This window comes from Poecilia latipinna, unplaced genomic scaffold (assembly GCF_001443285.1).
Source record: "Poecilia latipinna isolate Pla-1442-1.1 unplaced genomic scaffold, P_latipinna-1.0 Scaffold279, whole genome shotgun sequence".
Taxonomy (NCBI): domain Eukaryota; kingdom Metazoa; phylum Chordata; class Actinopteri; order Cyprinodontiformes; family Poeciliidae; genus Poecilia; species Poecilia latipinna.
The window spans coordinates 179,663-199,842 of record NW_015112895.1 but is presented as its reverse complement, the minus strand read 5'-3'; the positions used below and the strand labels follow the sequence as shown (position 1 = coordinate 199,842).

Sequence of the window (20,180 nt, the reverse complement as noted above, 5' to 3'; positions counted from 1 at the left end):
GACTTCACAATTTCACAGGAAAGGAATAAAAATAAATGTCATTGCATTCATGACTATTTGCTATGAATAGTGAGGACTGAAGATAATCATTGCATTCATAAATTAAAAGACAAAATATATGGTCCTACATAATATTTCTATGGTAATCCTTAATTAAGCTATTTTTTGACATGAAGTCCAATAGATGCACTGTGAATATCTGGAATTGTCAGACCCAAGAAATAAATACAATTTTGGTGTTTGTTTTAAGGAGAGAAACTTTTATCATTAAAACTGGCTTTAAAGACATTACAATTCAGAAAATATATTTTTATGTGTGGTGAGGACTCGAGTTAGTAACAAGAAATATGATGACATATTGTTGTGTGTTTTATTTCTGTGGGAGTCTATGAAGGAGCTTTTGTTTCATGTCCAAGGAACACAGAGGGAGCATGAAATGTCTGTCTTTATTTTATTTTGCCTTTATTTATACAGATAGATCTCACTTATTTATAAGAGCCAGCAACACGTTAAAACAGACTTCAGTCAGTACTAAACAAATTAACTAATAAAGTAGAGCAGAAACCTGTAAAGTAAATTAATTAAAAAATGGAGTGACCACAAAGGGTTAAAGTGAAAGTATGCATGTACAGTTAATCTAATCAGAAGATACAGCAGATCTGGGTTCCCCACCTGGATTTCATTTTGTTCTGACTTCAACTGGCAAAAAAAAGGAAAAAAAAAACAATGAATAATTAAAGATCCATTTAAGGGAAACTATCTGATCGCGGACCTTCTTAGACGGCCTCTCTGGCTCTCCTGCCAAACCTGATTCCTTCCGTTGCGCATGTAATAAGATAAAGCCAAGTGTGGGAGGACAGAAAAGCAGTGATGCTGAGATACAACAGATAACAAACACGGAGAGCAGAGAGGATATGAGAGCAGATCAAACAGGATATGGAGCAGAGAGGCTGAGTGGATGGGCTGAATGTAGAGGAGGAGGTTAAAACAACTGTGAGTGGGACAAAACTGAACAGTACGGAAAGGAAAGAAGGAGGAATGTGAGACAGGAAGGGTAAAAAGAGACGTTAGCTGGTTTTGGATGAAGCTCTCTCCTGCTTATCTGCTTTATCTCCTCCGGTTGTTCTCCGCCGGACTCTCTCCTTCCTCTCCTCCCTGCCTCCTTCCTTCCATCTGTCAGACAGACAGCTGTTGGCAGCCTGGCTCTGTTGTTGTTCACTCCGTCCTGATTCAACCCAAGCCCTCGGTTCCTCCATCTCCCTCCAAATATGCTTTTATATTTCTCCTCTGCTCCATCCAGCCGACTCTTGGAGGAACTTGAGATTCCTTGCAGTTTACTCATGTGATCTCAAAGTTAAAAGAGGGCCTTTTATGGGTTACTTTAGAGCATTTCTGTGCACAATCAGAATGAGCTTGGTTCGTCGCGTTTATTGTTGGTGATGGGTTTGCTTAAAACTGCCACAGATTAGCAGTGCATGAAGCACTGGAGTGCATTTCAGCACATTATTGGAATGAAGATTATTTATTAGAGCTTGACCTCTTCCTGCTGCCTTCCTCCAATGTAAAACAGATTCATTTTCCTGATTGCATGTTTTTGACCTTAGTGAACCTGCTGGATTCTGATTCTGTGAAATAATGCTCGTCTCTTTCACATCTGCTTCTCTACATACTACATCTGACTGCTAGAATTGACTGTTGTTTATCATGTTCAAGATGTTATTTTGTTATTACCATTTAAACAGTCTTTTCCTCTTTATGTCCACTATTCTAAATAGTTGTCATCCATTTTCAGATTTATTTACCAGATAACATTTCAAATATGGAGAAGCAGCATTCAGCTTCTTTGCACCACAAATCTCGAACAAACTTCCAGAAAACTGCAAAACAGCTGAAACACTGAGTTCCTTTAGATTACGGCTGAAAACCTCCCTGTTTCGAGTTGCTTTTGATCTCTGAAGTATTGACCAATATATCTGATGTGCATTGATGAATCTGATGATGGCACTCAACAAAATGTAATGTTTATTACCGGTTTCTTCAGTTTGTGAATGTATGATGTTTTCTTGACAGGTTTTTTTTTTTATTTGTTAATTTTTGTGTTTTCATTATGTAAAGCACTTTGAACAGCCTTGTTGCTGCAATGTGCTATACAAATAAACTGAACTGATTGATCATCTTGCATTTTGTTGAAGCTGTCCTTTGCTTCATCTGTCCAGGTGTGCTGGTCAGATGTTGGTGGCATGGCAGAGGTAAAGCTGAAACTGAAACAGGCCGTGGAGTGGCCCCTGAGGCACCCCGAGGCCTTTACCCGCATGGGGATCCAACCACCAAGAGGAGTCCTGCTGTATGGGCCGCCAGGATGCTCCAAAACCATGATAGCCAAAGCCTTGGCTAATGAAAGTGGGCTCAACTTTCTGGCTATTAAAGTAAGTTTTCACCATTATATTAAAGTTTAGGTTTTTTTTCCCCATCACTCTGGGTTGACCAAACGTTATCAAATTACTTTGCTGATTAGTCAAAATCAAAAATGGTACCAAAGCTTGCTGCTTTTCTCTTCTTTAATGGGATACATAAAAATGAAAACATAATGTTTTACAGATGTGCCTCTGCATATCGTTTTCCTGATTGAATGTTCTGCCAAAACTGTGCAGATGAGTCAGCCATTAGTCTGAGGACGGATGATTTGTTGTGCTGTCTCTCAGTCTCTGCGTTTGCAGTTTAACATTAGTCATGCAAATTGTATTGCATTTCCTCCCTTAATCAGGTTATAGGGATTCTATCATTTATTTTGGTGAATTTACAGCACTTTAGTATGAAATATTCTCCTTCCACATTTAGATTAAAGAGTACTAGCATATAAATCACCCTCGTACTCTAATATAGGTTTACTTAAGTGATGGGAGGGTGATAAACATGTTTATTATTGGAAAATGTTCATTAAATTGATGAAAATGAAGTGTGAACCTCCATCTGTGAAGACATAAATAGTTTTAAGTAGTAATACTTCATTATTTTTTATTCATGTTCTACAATACAAACAGAGACGACCATTACACTCCAGAGGATGTGTAACATTGACTGATTTCAAGTGTGAAAAAGATGTTGCATGTTTGTGATAGGAGGACATTAATTATATAAAATCAGTGGATTTTACTTTTGAGTTTGAAATGATTTTTATTCAGTTTCAGAGTGTAACTGCTGTGAAACAATCAGAAGTTACGGCTCTAGAATATCCTTTCAGTTTCTTCTTAAACACCCAAGTCTTCATATGCAAAATTTATTTAAAATGTGTTGCTGATGCATCTATAACATTAAGAATGACTATGTGAAAGTTATGAAGTTGAGTCGTTTTGACTTAATCTTTGATTAAAGTTTGATTGCTCAGAACTCCACTCCTCTTTCTCCCAGACAGTCTGCAGTCTGGATCAGCTTCTTGGTTAATTTAAAATCCGTTATTGCCACATGTCTCATAAAAGTGCGGGCGACTTTACCAAACTATTACATCAATAACTCCATGAAAAAATTGGATTGCTGTCTGGTCTTGGACCCCAAAGGAAAAACGAACACAGCTGATCGCCAGAGTAAGACACAGTTATGGGGGGAAACCTAACTGGACTATAACAGCACACTGTGCAGTTTCTGAAGGGCATACTTAAAAAGTGAATGACAATGAGGGGAAAAAACAGTTGGTGTACAAAAAAAGACTGAACAAAGCATCCATAAATAAGTTGAGAAATGCCTCAAGACATGTGCATCATTTTATTTACATTTATAAAAATTTGGCACATTTATAAACTTCTTAAAATTTCAGATTAAATTCAAATATCCCAGAGATGTTGATGTTGATGGTGATGATTTCCTAAAGAGCTGAAGGTGGTGCAGCTGCAGAGAGTTTCTTCCTCTGACCCTTGACCCAGTGTTTGTCCTCTCTCATTCATCACCCCGTCCTCTCTGCCAGCTCCCCCCTCGTTCAGGACATGTCGACAGATGTTGATTGATCGCCTTGTTGAATTGTTGACTGGTGAATATTTAGAAAAAGACAGGAAGTCCAGACAGAAGCTCTCAACTGGCATCATTAAGTCAGAAGCCAGTTCTGCCATGACCTCCCTCCTTTTGTCTCAGTGAAGCAGGGTGATTTTTCTCCTATTTTCTCCACAATTCAATGAAATATGCGATAGCTTCATGTGCATTTAGTCTGCTCTAATCAAACTCTAGTTTGTTTGTCTAGAAAGTCTGGTTCATTTGGGGAGGTTAGAATGTGCAACCAAACTCTGATCTGGACCAACAACCAAACTGTGGTGCAGCTAAAAACCAGCTGAAGTGAATTCTGGCGACGTTTGAATGTACATGTGGATGCAAAGTCCAGAAGCAGGAAGTGGATTATAGTGCAGAGTATTTTCTTGAAAAATACAACCAAAACAAACGTGAGGGTATAGAGCTAGCAGGAGAAATGACTCATGGTCTTTTACCAACAACAAAAGAAAAGTCCTACAACCGCTAGAATGTGATGCTACTTAACTTTTGTTTACATTTTGTAAAGAAGGAAGTTGTGTTTTTTTGTGTTGTCTCATGGGTCTCATGATTCAGCGCCTCCACAGGTGAGGAAGGGAAGAGGTGTTTCAAATGGTCTGGTTGATTTGACACAGTGCAGTGTGAAAGTGAACCACAGCAGCTGGAAATGTACCAATGTGGCAACTTCGGTCCCCAACGAACCAAGTCTGCTGGACTATCAGGCGTGAATACACTTTTAATATTTCAGAAGGTTGGAGCATCTGCAGAGAGAAATATTTGATTAGAAATAGAAACATGCACACAGCATTACATATAATCTACCATATTTATATTTATGAGTTCCACATAATTAAGCTTTATCTGACAGAAGCACACCGTTCTGCAGTGGTTCACAAAACACTACATGTTTGCATTTCTGATGGGGGATGTAGATAAAATCTTAACGGTGGCTGTGGAGACTTGGTGACCAAAAATGGCCGTTCCTAGCAGCAGCTCTCTGCTGCAATGCGGCTTCAGCCTTTATTTGTCTCAGTTCAAGTTGTTTTATAGTTCTCACCTGTTACTCTGACTGTTCCTATGGACATGTTCAGGTCCATAGTTACTTTTTTGCACCCACTTCCCAATTTCTGAAGATTTAACAAACATTTTAGTTGAAAATCATGTTTTCTTGTCTTTCCCATTTTGAAAGGTGGCTCAGATCATCTGGTATCGCGTTGGTTATGAGCTGAAATCCACAAATACTTGTGACCTTCTCTAAAGTTACTTTTCACTGTCTATTTTACAGTTCAAACATAGAAATGCCTTAATTGCACTTCTGGATGCACAGCCAATCATTGCCAAGGAAAATGAATGATGCTCCTGGATTGGTTGCTTTGCAAAAGCTGGCCAATAGGGTGACAAGTTGCATATTTATTTAGCTGAATTGACCTATTTCAGCTGCACAAGCTGCATTTTAGGTGTAATCTAAAATATTCAAGAATAAAAGAAAAATCAGAGAATAAGCAGTGCGGAGGGTCCTGTGCTACTTAAACAAAGATTTGTGCTGTGAGGTTCTGCAGCCAGTTTAAAGTTATCACCAACAGAATCTGCTCTTTGAAACGGGATAAAAAACATCCTGCCCCTGCTGCTGAAAGCCGCTCTCAACCATCTGCAATAACAGTATCAGGTTTTTCCAGTGCGGCGGTTGCTTTGACACAGATACGTTATCCCGATTTAAATGTGGATACTTTGAGGGCTCAGCCTGTTTCCTCTGTGTAAAAAAGCCCTATTATCATCTTGTCAATTTCAGTTTCCTCCCTTCAGCCACTCAAACACACTCACGGTCACACACGCATACCTGCTTGCCAACACACACGCACGCACACACACACACACGCATACACCTCGTATCTCGCCTGGTGTTTTTTAAAAGTCACCACATCCAAGCCTCAGTTCTACAGAGAAACGAGCAGCTTGGGAATAATGAGTCAACCTACACACTTACTGCAGGAGACAAAAGGGCTGGAAGTTAAGTGTCGTCTCGTCCATCAGCTAAGAGGCGATGAAAGAGTAGATTGCAGTGGAGGAAGTTCCTCTAACGACTGAGTGGATGTTCTCCCAGAGAGAGACAAACATCCAAGAGTTTAAAAGTCTAAAATATATAAAAAGAAGAAGTTGCAGAGAAGAAATTGTTAAGCTATGTTTGCAATCAATTGTGAAAACCCCACACATTTAAAATAATTGTTGCTGAAATTTCCTGAGTTAATTAAATTAATTTTATTTATAAAATGAGTCATTTCACAACAGATGTCACAGTTCACTTTGGCCCAAAAACTTCATTTCAATCAGCTAAGCAGGTGTTGAAAAGACAGAAAGGAGAATAACATAATCCACTGAGCCATGAATACTTTCTATGGAGGAGAAAAACAGTGTGTACACAGAGTTAATGCTGCTGAATCTCTTTCTCTGGCTTCATAAAAATAAGAGACACAGTTGAACACAGAATCTCAGAACCTGGTGTACTTTCTATGGTAGTTGTTTTCTGAACTTTTTGCAAGTTAACACTCTATCCCAACAATACATGTTTATATTAAAGAGACAAAGCTAAACATAGAAGCACTGAGCCATGAGTACAATCAAACTTTGGTCTCATAAGCTGCAGGAGCATTTTCAAGGAACCAGATTCAGTTTCCAGAGCCCTCTCCTTTCTGATGTAGGAGCTACAGGACTCAATGCTTTTAATGCTTTCAACACTAGCTGCTGTTTTTAGGATCCACATAGTGGTTCTTTACGAAAGAGGTATGTGCCTCCACTGGAAACCAGTAACGATAGATTTGGATTGGTCATCCTGTACAACATTAGCAGCAGACATAGCAGTAAGTTCATGGGGACATATTTGTTCTGCTTCCCCCTCATCTTATTGTCCTCCTCTGTCTTTTTTTTAACTAAATTTGGAAAAAAAAGCTTTCATCATTGGACTTGAAAACTATGCAACAGCCTTGACAAGTATGGCCGCAGGTTATATTTATGAAGCCGTTGTGAGCACAAACCTTCTATTTCATGCCTTAGATCTTCCCGAATATCCGATTTTATTTGATGTGCCTGAATGCATTCATAACAGGAGAAGTTGCACCATGGTGCGAGCAGATGTGCTACTTTAATGCTCACAGAGTGGAAAATGTGCATCTTTGCCAAGTGAGCCACATGTGTTACATACAAACATGAAACGGTACACAGCGTACAGTGTGCATCGAAAAAATTTCACACAAAGAGACAAAACACGTCCTGCTGTGCCGCACACTTGATGATCACCATCTCTCTGTTTGATCTGCTGTGTTCAAGGAGCAGATGCTTCAGTTGTCACTGAGAAGTTTACTTCTGGATTTTAGCCATTTACAAAAGACATGATTGTCTTTTGTCAAAGGTCCTAATGTAGAAGAATTTTAGATGGTTTAAATTCATAATAACACAACCATACTCGTTAAGTTGTAGCTGTTATAAAATGAGTAACTCTGTTCTACATAAATTATTCTTTCAGGGTCCAGAATTACTGAGCAAGTACGTTGGGGAGTCTGAAAGAGCAGTTCGAGAGGTAAGTTCTTTAAGCCTTCCTCACAGTGCCCTGCAAAAGTATTCACACCCTTTTATTATGTTCCAACCAAAAACTTCAATTCATCTTTTGGGGATTTTATGTTCAATTCAGTTCAAATCAGGTTTGGATATTTATGTAGAGCCATTTCACAACAAATATCAACTCAAAGAAAAATAATTATTTCAATATTTCAATGCAGTCACATTGTCAAACAGTAAATTAAACTCAGTTTGTTATTGAAATTAGTTTAAAATGTTTACTATCTAAGGAAGCCCAGCAGATCCCTTTGAGTCATTGACTTGCAGCATTCACTCCTGGATGAACGCGTAGCAACAATCATTTGGGTTGTGTCATTGATGTATGCATGTAGCGAAAGGAAAGGAAAGGAAAAAGTCCCTTTTAACAAGAAGAAACCTCCACCAGAACCAGAGCAAGGCTTAATACAAATGTGTGTCTGTGAGCAGACACACAGACACATGCAAAAGAAACAAAAGAAATGATCCAGAAAGGCATCACAGCCAAACCAAATACCAGACAAGGTGTAGCTTCTATAAAGAGAGAAATAACAGAGAAAACATAAAGTTAAGAGTTGAAATAACAGCAGATAATGTGAATTTGGGGAGTAGTAGAAGACAAAAGTGAGAAAATGTGGTCAGTTTGTCCTCCAGCAGCCTAAGATTATAGCAGCATAACTACAGAGATAGCTCAGTTTAACTTAACTCCTTAGAATGAGACCTGAAAGAGACAGAACTGCTGCGGCCGACATAAGATATGTCGGTTGCTCAGATGTGTTGATGCTTTGGGCATCAAGAAACTTTTTCTGCAGATTTTCTTTGCAAAATATCTCCATCGCAGGCAGAAGTAACTGGCAGAAGTAACTGGCAGAAGTAACTGGCAGAAGTTGCCAGGAAGTAAGGGATAATGTATAAGTAAAATACCACAGGGTGATTTACAGATTGATTTCGTATAAAAACTGGTAAAAATCTTTGTTTTAGGAAATTATTTAGTTTAGTTCATTTTACTAAACTAAATAATTTAATTTACAGTTAAAACTAAAAACTATTTTAACTCGAGGATTCGTGTTCATTTGACAGAAAGTTTTAAAACCATTTGATAAGGAGGCCAGTCATGTCTTAAAAAGTTCCTGTTCAATTTCAGGTGATGGGTTGAATTTAGCTCTTTGAGATGTTAAAATCTTCGTTTTAGATCCATAACCTGTTATAACCCATCCAGATCGTTCTTCCTGAACCATCTGCTGGGTTCCTTGGTCTTCCTGACACTGATGTTCTTTAAAAAACCTCTGAAGCCAGAAACAGATGATCTGGATTTATGAGGATAAATTTCACACAGGCAAAAGTTTTCACTGGATTTATTTATTTATATATTTTCAGATTTTTATTTTATTTTTTTTTTATTTATGCATTGTGCGCTTTATGTTGGTCCATCATTTAAAAAGCTAATAAAATCTGATTTTAACCTGACTACATGCAGAACATTTTACCGGATCTGAATACTTTTTTTTAGCGATGTGTTTGGCTATTATTATACACCAAAATCCTTCCTGGTCATTGTGTTCCTGAGCTGAATTGTGGAGCCCTGACGGGTTCAGTTCTGACGTCCTAAAGGATGACCTGCGGTTTGATTTCTGGGGTTAATGACGGCTGTATTTCCTCTTCATGTTTGTGTCTCGGATGATTCATCTGTCCCGTTAAACATTTGTCCTGTTTCTGCCTCTTCCGTTGTTGCTGACGCTGCTCGCAGGTGTTTCGGAAGGCAAGGGCCGTTGCTCCCTCCATCGTCTTCTTTGATGAGATCGATGCTCTGGCCAGCGAAAGAGGAAGGTACAGTTTGTCCTTTTCTGTACTCCTTTAAAAATAATAATCTCAAACAGCTTCTTCCCGTTTGTGTGACAAATTCATAATCACGTCGGCGGTCAGTGTTAATTATGCGACTACCGCCTCTCTCCGCTGACATCTCACTGTGATTCATGCATGATAGAAGGAACAAACATCCGAAACAGTCTGCATGAATGCACCGGTTCCCATGCAGTGTTTGCAGAGTATTGTGACTTTTCACCAGCAGAGAACACAGAACAGAGTGTTGTCCGGAGGAGTTTCAGTGGGATGGCACAGGGAACATCTGTGGCTTGAAGGAAAGAGACTGGGGGCAGGGGGGTAGAGGACATGGACCGGAGGCACACAAACATTTCATTGTGCTCTTTCACGGCAGATGGGGAAGGCCAAATATGCAGCGTGCTTCCTGCTAAACCAGGGAAAGATGACATTTGCAGGATGGAGCTAAGAAAAGGGCAGCAGGCCTTATAACCAGTTAGTTCACCACACATTTTCCATCATCAGTGACAGGTTGCACTTTAATTTAACTCTGTCTACAGGTATCAACTCAAATCAATTAGACAAGTTTATTTGTAAACACATTTCAGCAACAGATCAGCTGAACGTGCTTTACATAATAAAAAACAAAAAAACAAAAATAAAAAGTCAATTTAGAATTGAGGAACCAGTAATAAACATTATATTTTGTGCCATCATCAAAATCATCAATATATGTCATATATGTCAATATGTCAAATGTTCCTTTTAAGGTTCAAAAGCAGCTCTAAACAGGTGAGTTTTTAGGCTTGATTTACAGGAACCCAGTGTTTCAGCTGTTTTGCAGTTTTCTGGAAGTTTATTCCAGATTTGTGGTGCTCAGAAGCTGAGTGCTGCTCCATGTTTGGTTCTGGTTCTGGGGATGGAGACAGGAACAGACAGGGGCCAGAAGACCTGCAGGTTCTGGAAGGTTGATACAGCAACAATAACAGGTCTTTAATGTATTAAATATTCCTGTATATTTTAAAATCGTCATTATTGTAATTCAGTTTGCTCAAAGTATTTATACTTTTCTCATAATTTACAGTTTATGTCAGTAACTCTTTAAGAGAAGCACATTATCTATATTAATTCCACACAGGCTTATGTTTCCAAGTCTTTATTTATGCTAACCATGATGACTTTCTGCAAGCTTGCAGGCATCCAAATATCTTGCTGTGTCTGGATGTTCGATTTCTAAAGTAAAAAAAAAAAAAAAAATTGCATTGGAATTAGAAGAGATTTAAAGAGGAGTGGCAAAAGCAATTGAGGTGGATTAGCAGTGCTTGCCAACAATTGCTGGATTCATTCCGGGCGTGTTACTGTGAAATATCACCTCTGCTGCACGGAAATTAAGTTGATTGCATATAAGTTATGAGTTTCCTTAGTCAGAGGCCTCCTCAGATTCATTGCAACACTGACTGCTACCAGAGATCCTTCCTGCTACATCACCATCTACAGCAAAAATTTGAAGATACTCTGATGACATGAGTTAAGACATTTATTTTCCCTTTGGGACAATTAAAACATATTTTAGAATTTAATTAAATAATGTCTAATTCTTTCATTGAGTCATTGTGCTGCACTTGCACTGTTTGTGTATTTTGTCTTCTTGGCCTAATTCCAGTCTGCACTAAATAATAATTTGTCCTTATCAGTTATTTCTTTGCCAGTAGAGCTGGCAGTTTTCCTCTATCCTGTTTTTTTTTCTACTTTGATTGAGCTTTCTTCTCTGCTTTTATGAATATCAATTTTTCATATGTGCTCAGAGAGTGCCAGCTACTTCTTCTGTTTGCCAGCTCAAGTTGGTGGAAGCAGGACTGGACCTGTGCCTCAAGGCCACTCACCATTTAGGGAAATGCACTTCTTGCAGATCTGTAAATGTTATTTATTGGACTTTACTTCCTGATGTGTTTAATCAATGAAGTGGCTCACAGACTTCCAGTGCAGATTCAGATCTGTTGACACAACCAGAAAGCCTGTGCTCCTGTGTGTGTGTGTGTGTGTGTGTGTGTGTGTGTGTGTGTGTGCGCGCGTGTGTGTGTGTTTTTCATTGGGAGGCAGGAGATGAGAAGCACCTGTAAATCTGTCAGCCTACCTGCCACGAGTCGAAACTGGTGGAGTGAAATGAGGAAAACAGGAGTGAATACAAAGATGATCAGTTCAGAGAGACATAAAATGACAAGTTATGGTTTTTAGGAAATAATGAGTCACAATAAAAATACAAATACCTTCTAAGTTCTCTATTTCTGTGCTGACTTTTCTTTGAGTCTTCTCTCCTACAGTATGGAATTTTGTACATTATATTTAAACCTTGACCACTGCCATAAATCCACAGTGAAATTTGGTATTTATACTTTTGAAATATTGGGCTAAAATAAAGTAATTTGCGAATATGCATGCATGCAGTCTGGGCACATCAAGCATGTTGAGACTTTGTTCATCTCAGCTTTTCTGTTATTTTTTTTCTTTTCCCCAGGCTTCATATTAGATTAGGTGTGGGCATTTATTGTATTGTTTATCGTTTATTGTGAAAACATTCTTATCACGATAAGATATGATGTACATACTGTTTGCAGTTAAGTGATATAAATCACATTTTTTTAAATAAGTGGCATCCTGAAAAAGCCTATTTCAAATAGGAATGTTTTTCAAGAACTATACAGTATTTCTATTTGTGGTGCCATGAATTCTGTGCCACAGAGTCAGTCTAAAAGTTACCTAAAAAATAGTATGAACCATTTTTTATCATCATTTTTATCATTATCACAATAGTGTCACAACATATCATGATAAAATTCTAAGTCCATATCACCCACCGCAACTACAGATTCTGATTTATTCCATTTCTCAAAAAGATTATTTGTTACCCATCTCTTCTCCATGTTTACCCTCTTCATAATTTCTCCTTTTTTCCCCAGCTTCCTGTCTAGCATGCTATGTCGCCCCCTCACCCAAACTTTCTCTCCTCCTCTTTCGCTGTCCCCCTCCTGTCTTTCTTCTCCCTCGTAACTCGGTGACAGAGCTCTTTTGTGCTCCTCTGAAGCCTTGTCTGCACTAATGACGTCTGGCACTTCCGCTGGCCCTGTCAACAGAGACTGTGTGTGTGTGTTTGAGTCCAGAAGGATGGCTGTCTGCGCTGAGCTATGGAAAATAACCACCTTGTAATGCAATGACTAATGCGCTGCTGAGTTTTTTAAGGCTGCCGATCTTTTAAAGTGTATCTGAGTCGATCCTTCATCTTTACATGACAAACATCACATAATTACCAGATTTAAATTATTGGATCCAATTTCGCAGAGTAGTTTCTCCACGTTATTTTACATTTTTATTCATAAAATTTGCATATTTTTGTTGTAGAAAGTACACCAGGTTCAGTATATGTTCATTATACTGAACCAAGCCAAAATCGGTTCATCCAGGTAAAGAGAAACACGTTTTGCTTTCTAATTTAGCTGTCTGGCACACTGTTACTGTTAGAATTATCCCCTAACAAAATGTTTGCCTGCTGCAGATTTTCTTTGTCTCAGTCGGTTCAGTGGAGAAACCATGTTAACAAGTCCAAACGGGGCTCCCAACAAGTGCTGCTTTATCACAGAGGAATGACCTGTTTTCAATCGCCTTGTTCTCAGTACAGCGTTTTACGTCACTGGCAAGAAAGCTCCATATTGCTGCCAGAGGATTATTTTTCTAAAGATGAATGACAATAGTGTTAATTAAAACTCTGTTGTCATCAAAATATTCTCTAAAATGACTTCAAAGTCCTGTTGATCGTTTCTTTTGACATATTTATATCAAAAGATATAATTACTGATTTTTTTGGTTTCTTTTTTATTTCCTTTGTTGCCATTTCCAACATCTTTCATTTTTGTTCATGTTTGTCTCTTATTTCTCATTGAACTATAAGCACGGTGAGAAGTTTTGCCAATGACCAAATGTTTCTACAATACAGATCTGACTCTCCTTCTGACAGTATTTATCTGTGTAGGCAGGATATCTACTTGTGGTCCAAATTCTGGGCATGGTGACCACTCCTTGTCTCTTGGAACTGATCATAATTTGTTTGCCATAGTTTATTCACAGCACAGTGTTGCCTTGACACACCATAATTGGTCTCTTCTAAATGGTCCTCAGTTATGTGTGCATCATTCTGCATCTGGGGTTCCCTGTGCAGAACTGGCAACCTGTACAGGCTCTACCCAGCCGCTGGGCTGGTACCAACTTGGACATGGACCCAAATGCAGAGAAGAGGATGGGATAATAATGTTATAACCACATGGTAAGACATTGAGAAATGGGGCAGATACAAGGGAAACAGACAAGCCAGACACCACTTTTAATTACTGGGAAGGTGGATGGGTGACAAAAGAACCAGGTGTGACCAGGCAGGAGAGTTAAGTAGAGCTGGGAAAAAACTGAATGAAAACTGACAGAAGGTGACTGATTAACAAAGAGATAAACACAGAGGGGACTAAGGCCTAGTCCGCACATATCTGGCAAAACAAAGATATTTCTATGCTTCATTTGGATGAAGACATTTCTGAAGCTTATCCTGTGTGTAAATTTTTTTTTAAACGAAGGGACAAAGATATACATTTTTAACAAAGACCTGGCTACTTGTGTACAAGGCCTAAAGAGGAATTAGCCTCTAAACCAAATACACAAAGAGCAGAGTACAAAAAAACTCAACCCCCCAAAAAAATTAACTGGTGTGGTTAAGCTGCAGTAAGAATAATAAGCTCCAAATAATCCTAAAACCAAAACAAATGACGCAGAACATAAAGATGCGTCTGTGATGACAGATGGGGTTTGATATTTTGAGCATTTCCTTGTCAGCCAGCCGACATTTCTTCTCATTGCTGTGATCTTTTAGCACCTGATCGCTTTTACTGAAGAATTAGGAAAAAGACACCTGTTTATTTTTAGACAAACGATTTTCCAATCACAAAAAGGATTCATCAGATAATTGTGTCCCCAGCCTTTTCTGTCCATCCATTTGCTTCTTTCAGACTTCCCATTTGTCTTTGATGTTTTTTCTTCGACAGAAGTGGCTACTGCTAGTGAAGAGCAAGCTCTGCACTGGTGGCAACATAACTCCTCAAAGATATGATAATACCAGTACTTCTTGGATTTTATGAAATCATCTTACTTTCAATTGAATTGCTCATCATGAAGTTCTTGATGATCCAGAAAAGTGATCCTTGAGCAGCTATAATTAGTTTTCTGAATGTCAGACATGATTCTGGTGCTTGTTGAACCGGGTGTTATTAAGCCAACTTGATGCAGCTCAGCCTCTTTTTGTGAAGTTCTTGGTAAGAATAATTATATTCTTAACAGTACTTCCTCTGGAAAGGGATGATGGTTCCATAGTTTGCTTTGGGTGAAATTCAACATTTCTGTTGCTGTCAAAACCTTTCAATGAAATATGTAATTTTTCCCATCCCTTCAATAATTTTCATACATCTCTTTTCCTTTCACTCATCTTTCCTCACCTGCTGCAATCCTCTTTTCACTTATCTATCTTATTTTCTCACTCACCCCCTCTTCAGCTCTGCGGGTTCAGGCGGCGTAGGTGACCGGGTCCTGGCTCAGCTCCTGACAGAGATGGATGGCATCGAGCAGCTCCGAGATGTCACCGTGCTGGCCGCCACCAACCGACCTGACATGATCGATAAGGTAAACAAGACACCGGCACTCTTTCTTCATTTCTCCATCCCTCTCTTTGGTCTGTGATTGATAAGGCTGAGTGGATGTTTTGTGTTTACTTTCCTTGTCTCCTCTTCTCCTCTTCCTGACTTTTATAGTGATTGATTGATGAGATCAAAGGTCCTTCCTCTGGTCTGTCCTGCTTGATTCACCTTGTAGATATTGGTGGTGTCTTGTAGCAATAACTGCAAATGTCCTATTTCCATTGAACTTGAAGTCATACTGCAAGATCCGAGCTGACAAGTTGGACAGGTCTGAAACACGACAATGCTTAAGAGCTGAATATTAATGTAATCGGAGGGTTGGTTCCTGAGAGATGTATGCACTTGTGTGTTTCAAAGGATTTGCACATAAATCTTTGAAGACACATAAATTTGAAGTCTATAGGTGCATTGACAGCAGCCCTGTTTATTCCACTTTAATCAAACTCTAGTTCATTTGCTTAGAAAGTACAATTTGGAGAGGTGTGAATGCACAATGAAACTTTGATATGAACCAAATAAGCAAACTTTGGTCCTCCTACAAACTGAGGTCTCAGTTGAAGCATGTGGTTTGAATGCATACAAGCGGACTGGAGACCACTCCAAAACCACAAATCAGACTATAGCACACAGCATTCTGGGTAAATACAACAATACAACAAACACACAGTCGACCACTTACAGGAGTAATGGCTCATGGTCTTTTGCCAAAGACACGAGAGAAAGTTTACTGCTGCTAAAATATGATGGCACTCCATTTCTGTTTAAATTTTGTGAAGAAGGAAGTTACACTCCTTCAGAGGTTTTCCTGTTATTTCCTTCAGTTGTTCTTGGCACAGCGCCACCACAGGCAAGGAGGTGAACAGGTTTTTCAAAGGGTTTTGTTGGAGTGTGGAAAGCAGACTGGACTAGCTGAAAATGTTACAAATGTTGCAATTTTGGTCCCCAATCTAACCGAGTCTACCGTATTATGAGGTGTGAAAACACCCGATGAATGACTCCTTTTTCTTGGCAACACCACGATTATCCTCCAAATAAGTCACAAGCTTTTAACATGCAGCCCTTCCTGAACCTCATAAGTTGTCACTGATTCTCCTTAACCAAACAAGGAGAACATGCTTTTGCTCCAGTTTTAATTTGCCTTTACCAGAGCTACCTTGCTATAGTTTCAGTTCAGTTTGTAAGTTGAGTCGCATGAGTTATGCAGCAACTAGAACATATTATTAAGTTAATATGGCCTTTCAAACTGCTAGCGATTCCTTGCGACTGTGTAAAACACATCCACTTTGGGGGAAATGACAAACTAAAATTGTTTACTCTCAAAAAAAGTATGGTAGGAGTCCAGAAGTACAAAGTTTACTGACAAAACCAGCTTGTGGGTATGGTGGTGGGATTTCCGGTACATTCTGTCATATGAATACTCGATCTCACGAGTCCGGTGGTCTGTAGAGGGAGGTCGAGTTGGAACCAGTATGTCAGGAAAAAATCGGATCAGTCCGTGAAGAGTCTGATGGAAGTGGCTTGTCTTGGTCTTTGTCTTGAATGGCCTAATTTTTGATTGCAACATTTTTACAGCACAACTAAGCTGTTAAATGGAAGTGAAATTTATAATCATAAACAGATTTTACCTTCTGGTTAAAAAAAGAGTTTAATTTAAATTTCACTGTTACGGATTGGTTTTTTCCCCTTATATGTCCTCTTGTGGTGTAAATAAGAAACTGATGGAGATATTATCATTACCCTCACTTCATTTTCTATTTGCACTTTTTGTTGTCTCCTTTGCTTCCTCCTCTCTACCACAGGACCTTTATTTAGTCTCTTATCCACTCATCTCTGTCTTAATGAAATTTCCTGAGTGCTGATCAAAGACGGAGTCTGTGTTCTGTCAAAGAGGAAAGCAGAATGTCACGGTGATCTCAGAGCTCCAACTCGGCCTGCTTTCTTTTGTCTTTCACTTCTCCTCCCAGAAAAATTGCACACACTCAGAAAAGAAGGAGTTTCAGTCTAAAATAGCACATCCATCAGAGGACTTTTATACACATTTACATTGCAGCTCAGGACAAGAACTGGCATGTTTGCTGCTGTTTTATGTAAACTGATAACTGTTCGTTTCATATCCATCAGCACAAATCCCCCCACATGCAAATTTTGGCTAACCCTCTCCTCAAACTCCAAACCCAAACCCATTTCTGGCACACTTGTGGAGAGCTGATCCATTGCTGCGGTGGGGGGATGACAGCAACTTCCTCCACCTCCATAACTGGTTGCCGTCTCATTTCAAACTCCATTAGTGGTGTGGCAGCTTAGAAACACCCTAAGTGTGTAGTTTATTGTGTGTATTTGAGTAAAAAAAAAAAAAAAGAGAGAAGGACGCATCAACAGGAAGAGAAAGAAACACTATTAACAGTCGGCGGGGGGTCAAGCCTCAGGGTGGACAGATGGGAAACCCCCGGCTGCTCTCAGGAAGTGTTCCCCTGTGCAGCTGAGAAATCAGATTACCTCCTTCACCTCACATCCCCTGCTGAGTGAGTTTGTCTATGCATGTGTGGTTGGTGAGTTTCACGTCATTTGTGTAAGAAATATTTACAAGAATAGCCAAATGGGCAGCCAGACACCCAGAAACCCCAACCCAGTACACAATATCAGCACTCTGCCATGTTTCACCACCAAGCGCTGGTCAGTTTGCACCACCGCTTAGTGACGCTGGAGGCTATTTCCATTCAGATGTCAGGATATGATGGAGAAAATGAAGATTAATGAGACACTTGGGTGTCAATGAAGTCATTGTCAGGTTTTAGTGGCGCAGAGGAGGTTCCTGCAGGGGCCTTGACTTTTTCATAGAGGAAGAGGAGGAAGCCATGTTTACTTTTAAGTAGCAGATTGGTTGTTGTCGATTTCAACTAGTATTTGTATTTCACCCAAAACAGAGAAAAAACATGTATGTTCAAAACATGTTGGCAGAAAGTAAACTCTGGAACCTCCTCCAAACTTTCCAGGTCCTCCAGGGTTAGAAATCACTAATCTACTGCATTCTCTTTTCTGGATATCTATGTGAGACGATGTCCGAAAGAAGATACTTTAGTCTAAAAATGCCCACACCTACACCTCCTTCCACTCTATAAAAACAAGTCTCCTCCACTTCCTCTCTTCTTTTTGTGGCACCAGTCACCCAGCCCCACCTCCGACCTGCCACAGCCAAGCTCTGATGATTGATTAGCACCACCAGGAATATTTGTCCACCCTGTGCAGCAGAGGAAGAAGCCCTGTCGCTGTGTTTGTGAAGCAGCTGTCCAGTGAGCTGGTTGTTGACATGAACACGCAGACAAACAACAAGTCCAAAAACTACATTTCAACATATTTTCCTCCCTTAGCTGGTTGTCATTGGGGATTCAAAGTAATAACATTGTTCAAAAGCTATGTTCTGATTCTTGATCAGTTTCCGCAGGTCCAGATGGAATATCTTATATGGCTCATAATAATGTTCATTTTATGATCGAACACAAAGACATGTGGCTTGCATGACAAAACAATAAAAAGCAATAAAACTGTCTTAATGACTAATTCATCAAATTATTATTTTACATTTTATTCTGTAGGTTGTAGAAAACAAACCTTGTCTTCAAATATTGATCTTTCTTGATTGTTTATTCTTTTAGTCACTACTTCCCCTCCACTCCAGCCATTAGAAGTTACTCTGTTAATCACCTGCTGTGAACAGTCAGAATTAAAACATTTGTTTATAATGTAAAACACAATCATTTACAGTATTTGTAATGTTTTAGTTATATGTCTCATTATGAAAGCCATAATTGTGCAGACAAACTGCATCGATTGTTCTCTGCTAATTAATTTTTTATTTTTTATTTTTTTTGCTGTCAAAGTCTTTAAGCTAGCTATTGCTGGACATAGAGCATTCATATAATAGTACAGGAGTTTGCCGCCTTGATAATTACAATTTTAAACAGAAGCAGTCAAGGTTAATGGCATTGACTATATTTAGCTCTACAACCTCAATCCTGACATATTTTACTCTCTGCACTTTGATGTTAGATATTCATTTATCTGCGTTTTTATCAGATTTCTACCCTGAAGTCTGCTGCTGGTGTTGTAGTGTTGCTTCTGAACAGAAGATGGTGCCAAACCTGACATGGTTCATTTCAAAGAGAAACAGGTTTCTGAACAGACCATTTATAATATTATAGAAAGGTTCTCTGAAGCTAGCGGGAAACGGTCTTCAGTTCAACTCAGTAAACATTTCTGTGTTTTGTGTATGTTTGTGCCTTTGCAGCTTACAGGAACTTTACATGCCAGTTTATTTTGAAGCTTTTTATGCCATGTGATGCAATTTTTGCACAAAGCTTGTCACTTATTTTAGTCTGACCTCATTTTATGTTCATTGTTGTGATGTTTTATGTACCTCTGAGGTCCTGAAATTTAGTTTTCAGACATAGATGTGAGAGACAAGTCTCATAAGGGTTTATCTATAAAAAATAATCTCCCAAGTTACATAGTTCTACTTTGAAAAATGATTCAATGTCCCTTCACAAGTTGCCTCTTGATGACACACTTTTTATGGATGTCAACAAACTTCCAGCATAACTCTGGCTGGATGTTTGGCTACTCTCCTTGGCAGAATTGTTTGAGTTTATTTAAAAGAGTTGGTTACCTGGCTTTTAAGCATTAACCAACTATGATTTATCATACTGTTGGTATGGACTTTGTCTTGTCATCAAGTTTTAAGAATCAAACCATTAAACGAGGCGAAGCTCCAGTATTCAGAGTCTTAAACTGTTGATGCTGCTACTGTTGTGTTTAATACTTTATGGTTTGAATCCTGGTGATTCGTTGGTTTTCCCCTGACTTGAATGACCTGAATGTAAATGTTTTGACAGAAAACACCTAAAGCGAAACTTGTATTTGCCTGTATCCAAGAGAGCTTCATGTTGTTGTTTGTTGTGTGTTGGCTCGTATGAATGCTTCTGTGATTCTTCCATTCAGTTTGTACATTAAGACTTTTCCTTTCTTCTGAAAGACTATTTTCAA

The 20,180-nt window shown here is 39.0% G+C and overlaps 1 protein-coding gene across 2 annotated transcripts in view; it reads left to right on the top strand.

Annotated features, from left to right (window-relative positions):
* afg2a (AFG2 AAA ATPase homolog A) overlaps window positions 1-20,180 on the top strand; it is a 112,591-nt gene that overhangs the window by 23,446 nt on the left and 68,965 nt on the right. For both annotated transcript variants that reach the window (XM_015033769.1, XM_015033770.1), the window contains exons 11-14: window positions 2,217-2,426; window positions 7,529-7,582; window positions 9,344-9,423; window positions 15,000-15,126. In XM_015033769.1, the coding sequence (XP_014889255.1) occupies window positions 2,217-2,426; window positions 7,529-7,582; window positions 9,344-9,423; window positions 15,000-15,126 (471 nt within the window). The remainder of the gene's footprint in view (window positions 1-2,216; window positions 2,427-7,528; window positions 7,583-9,343; window positions 9,424-14,999; window positions 15,127-20,180) is intronic.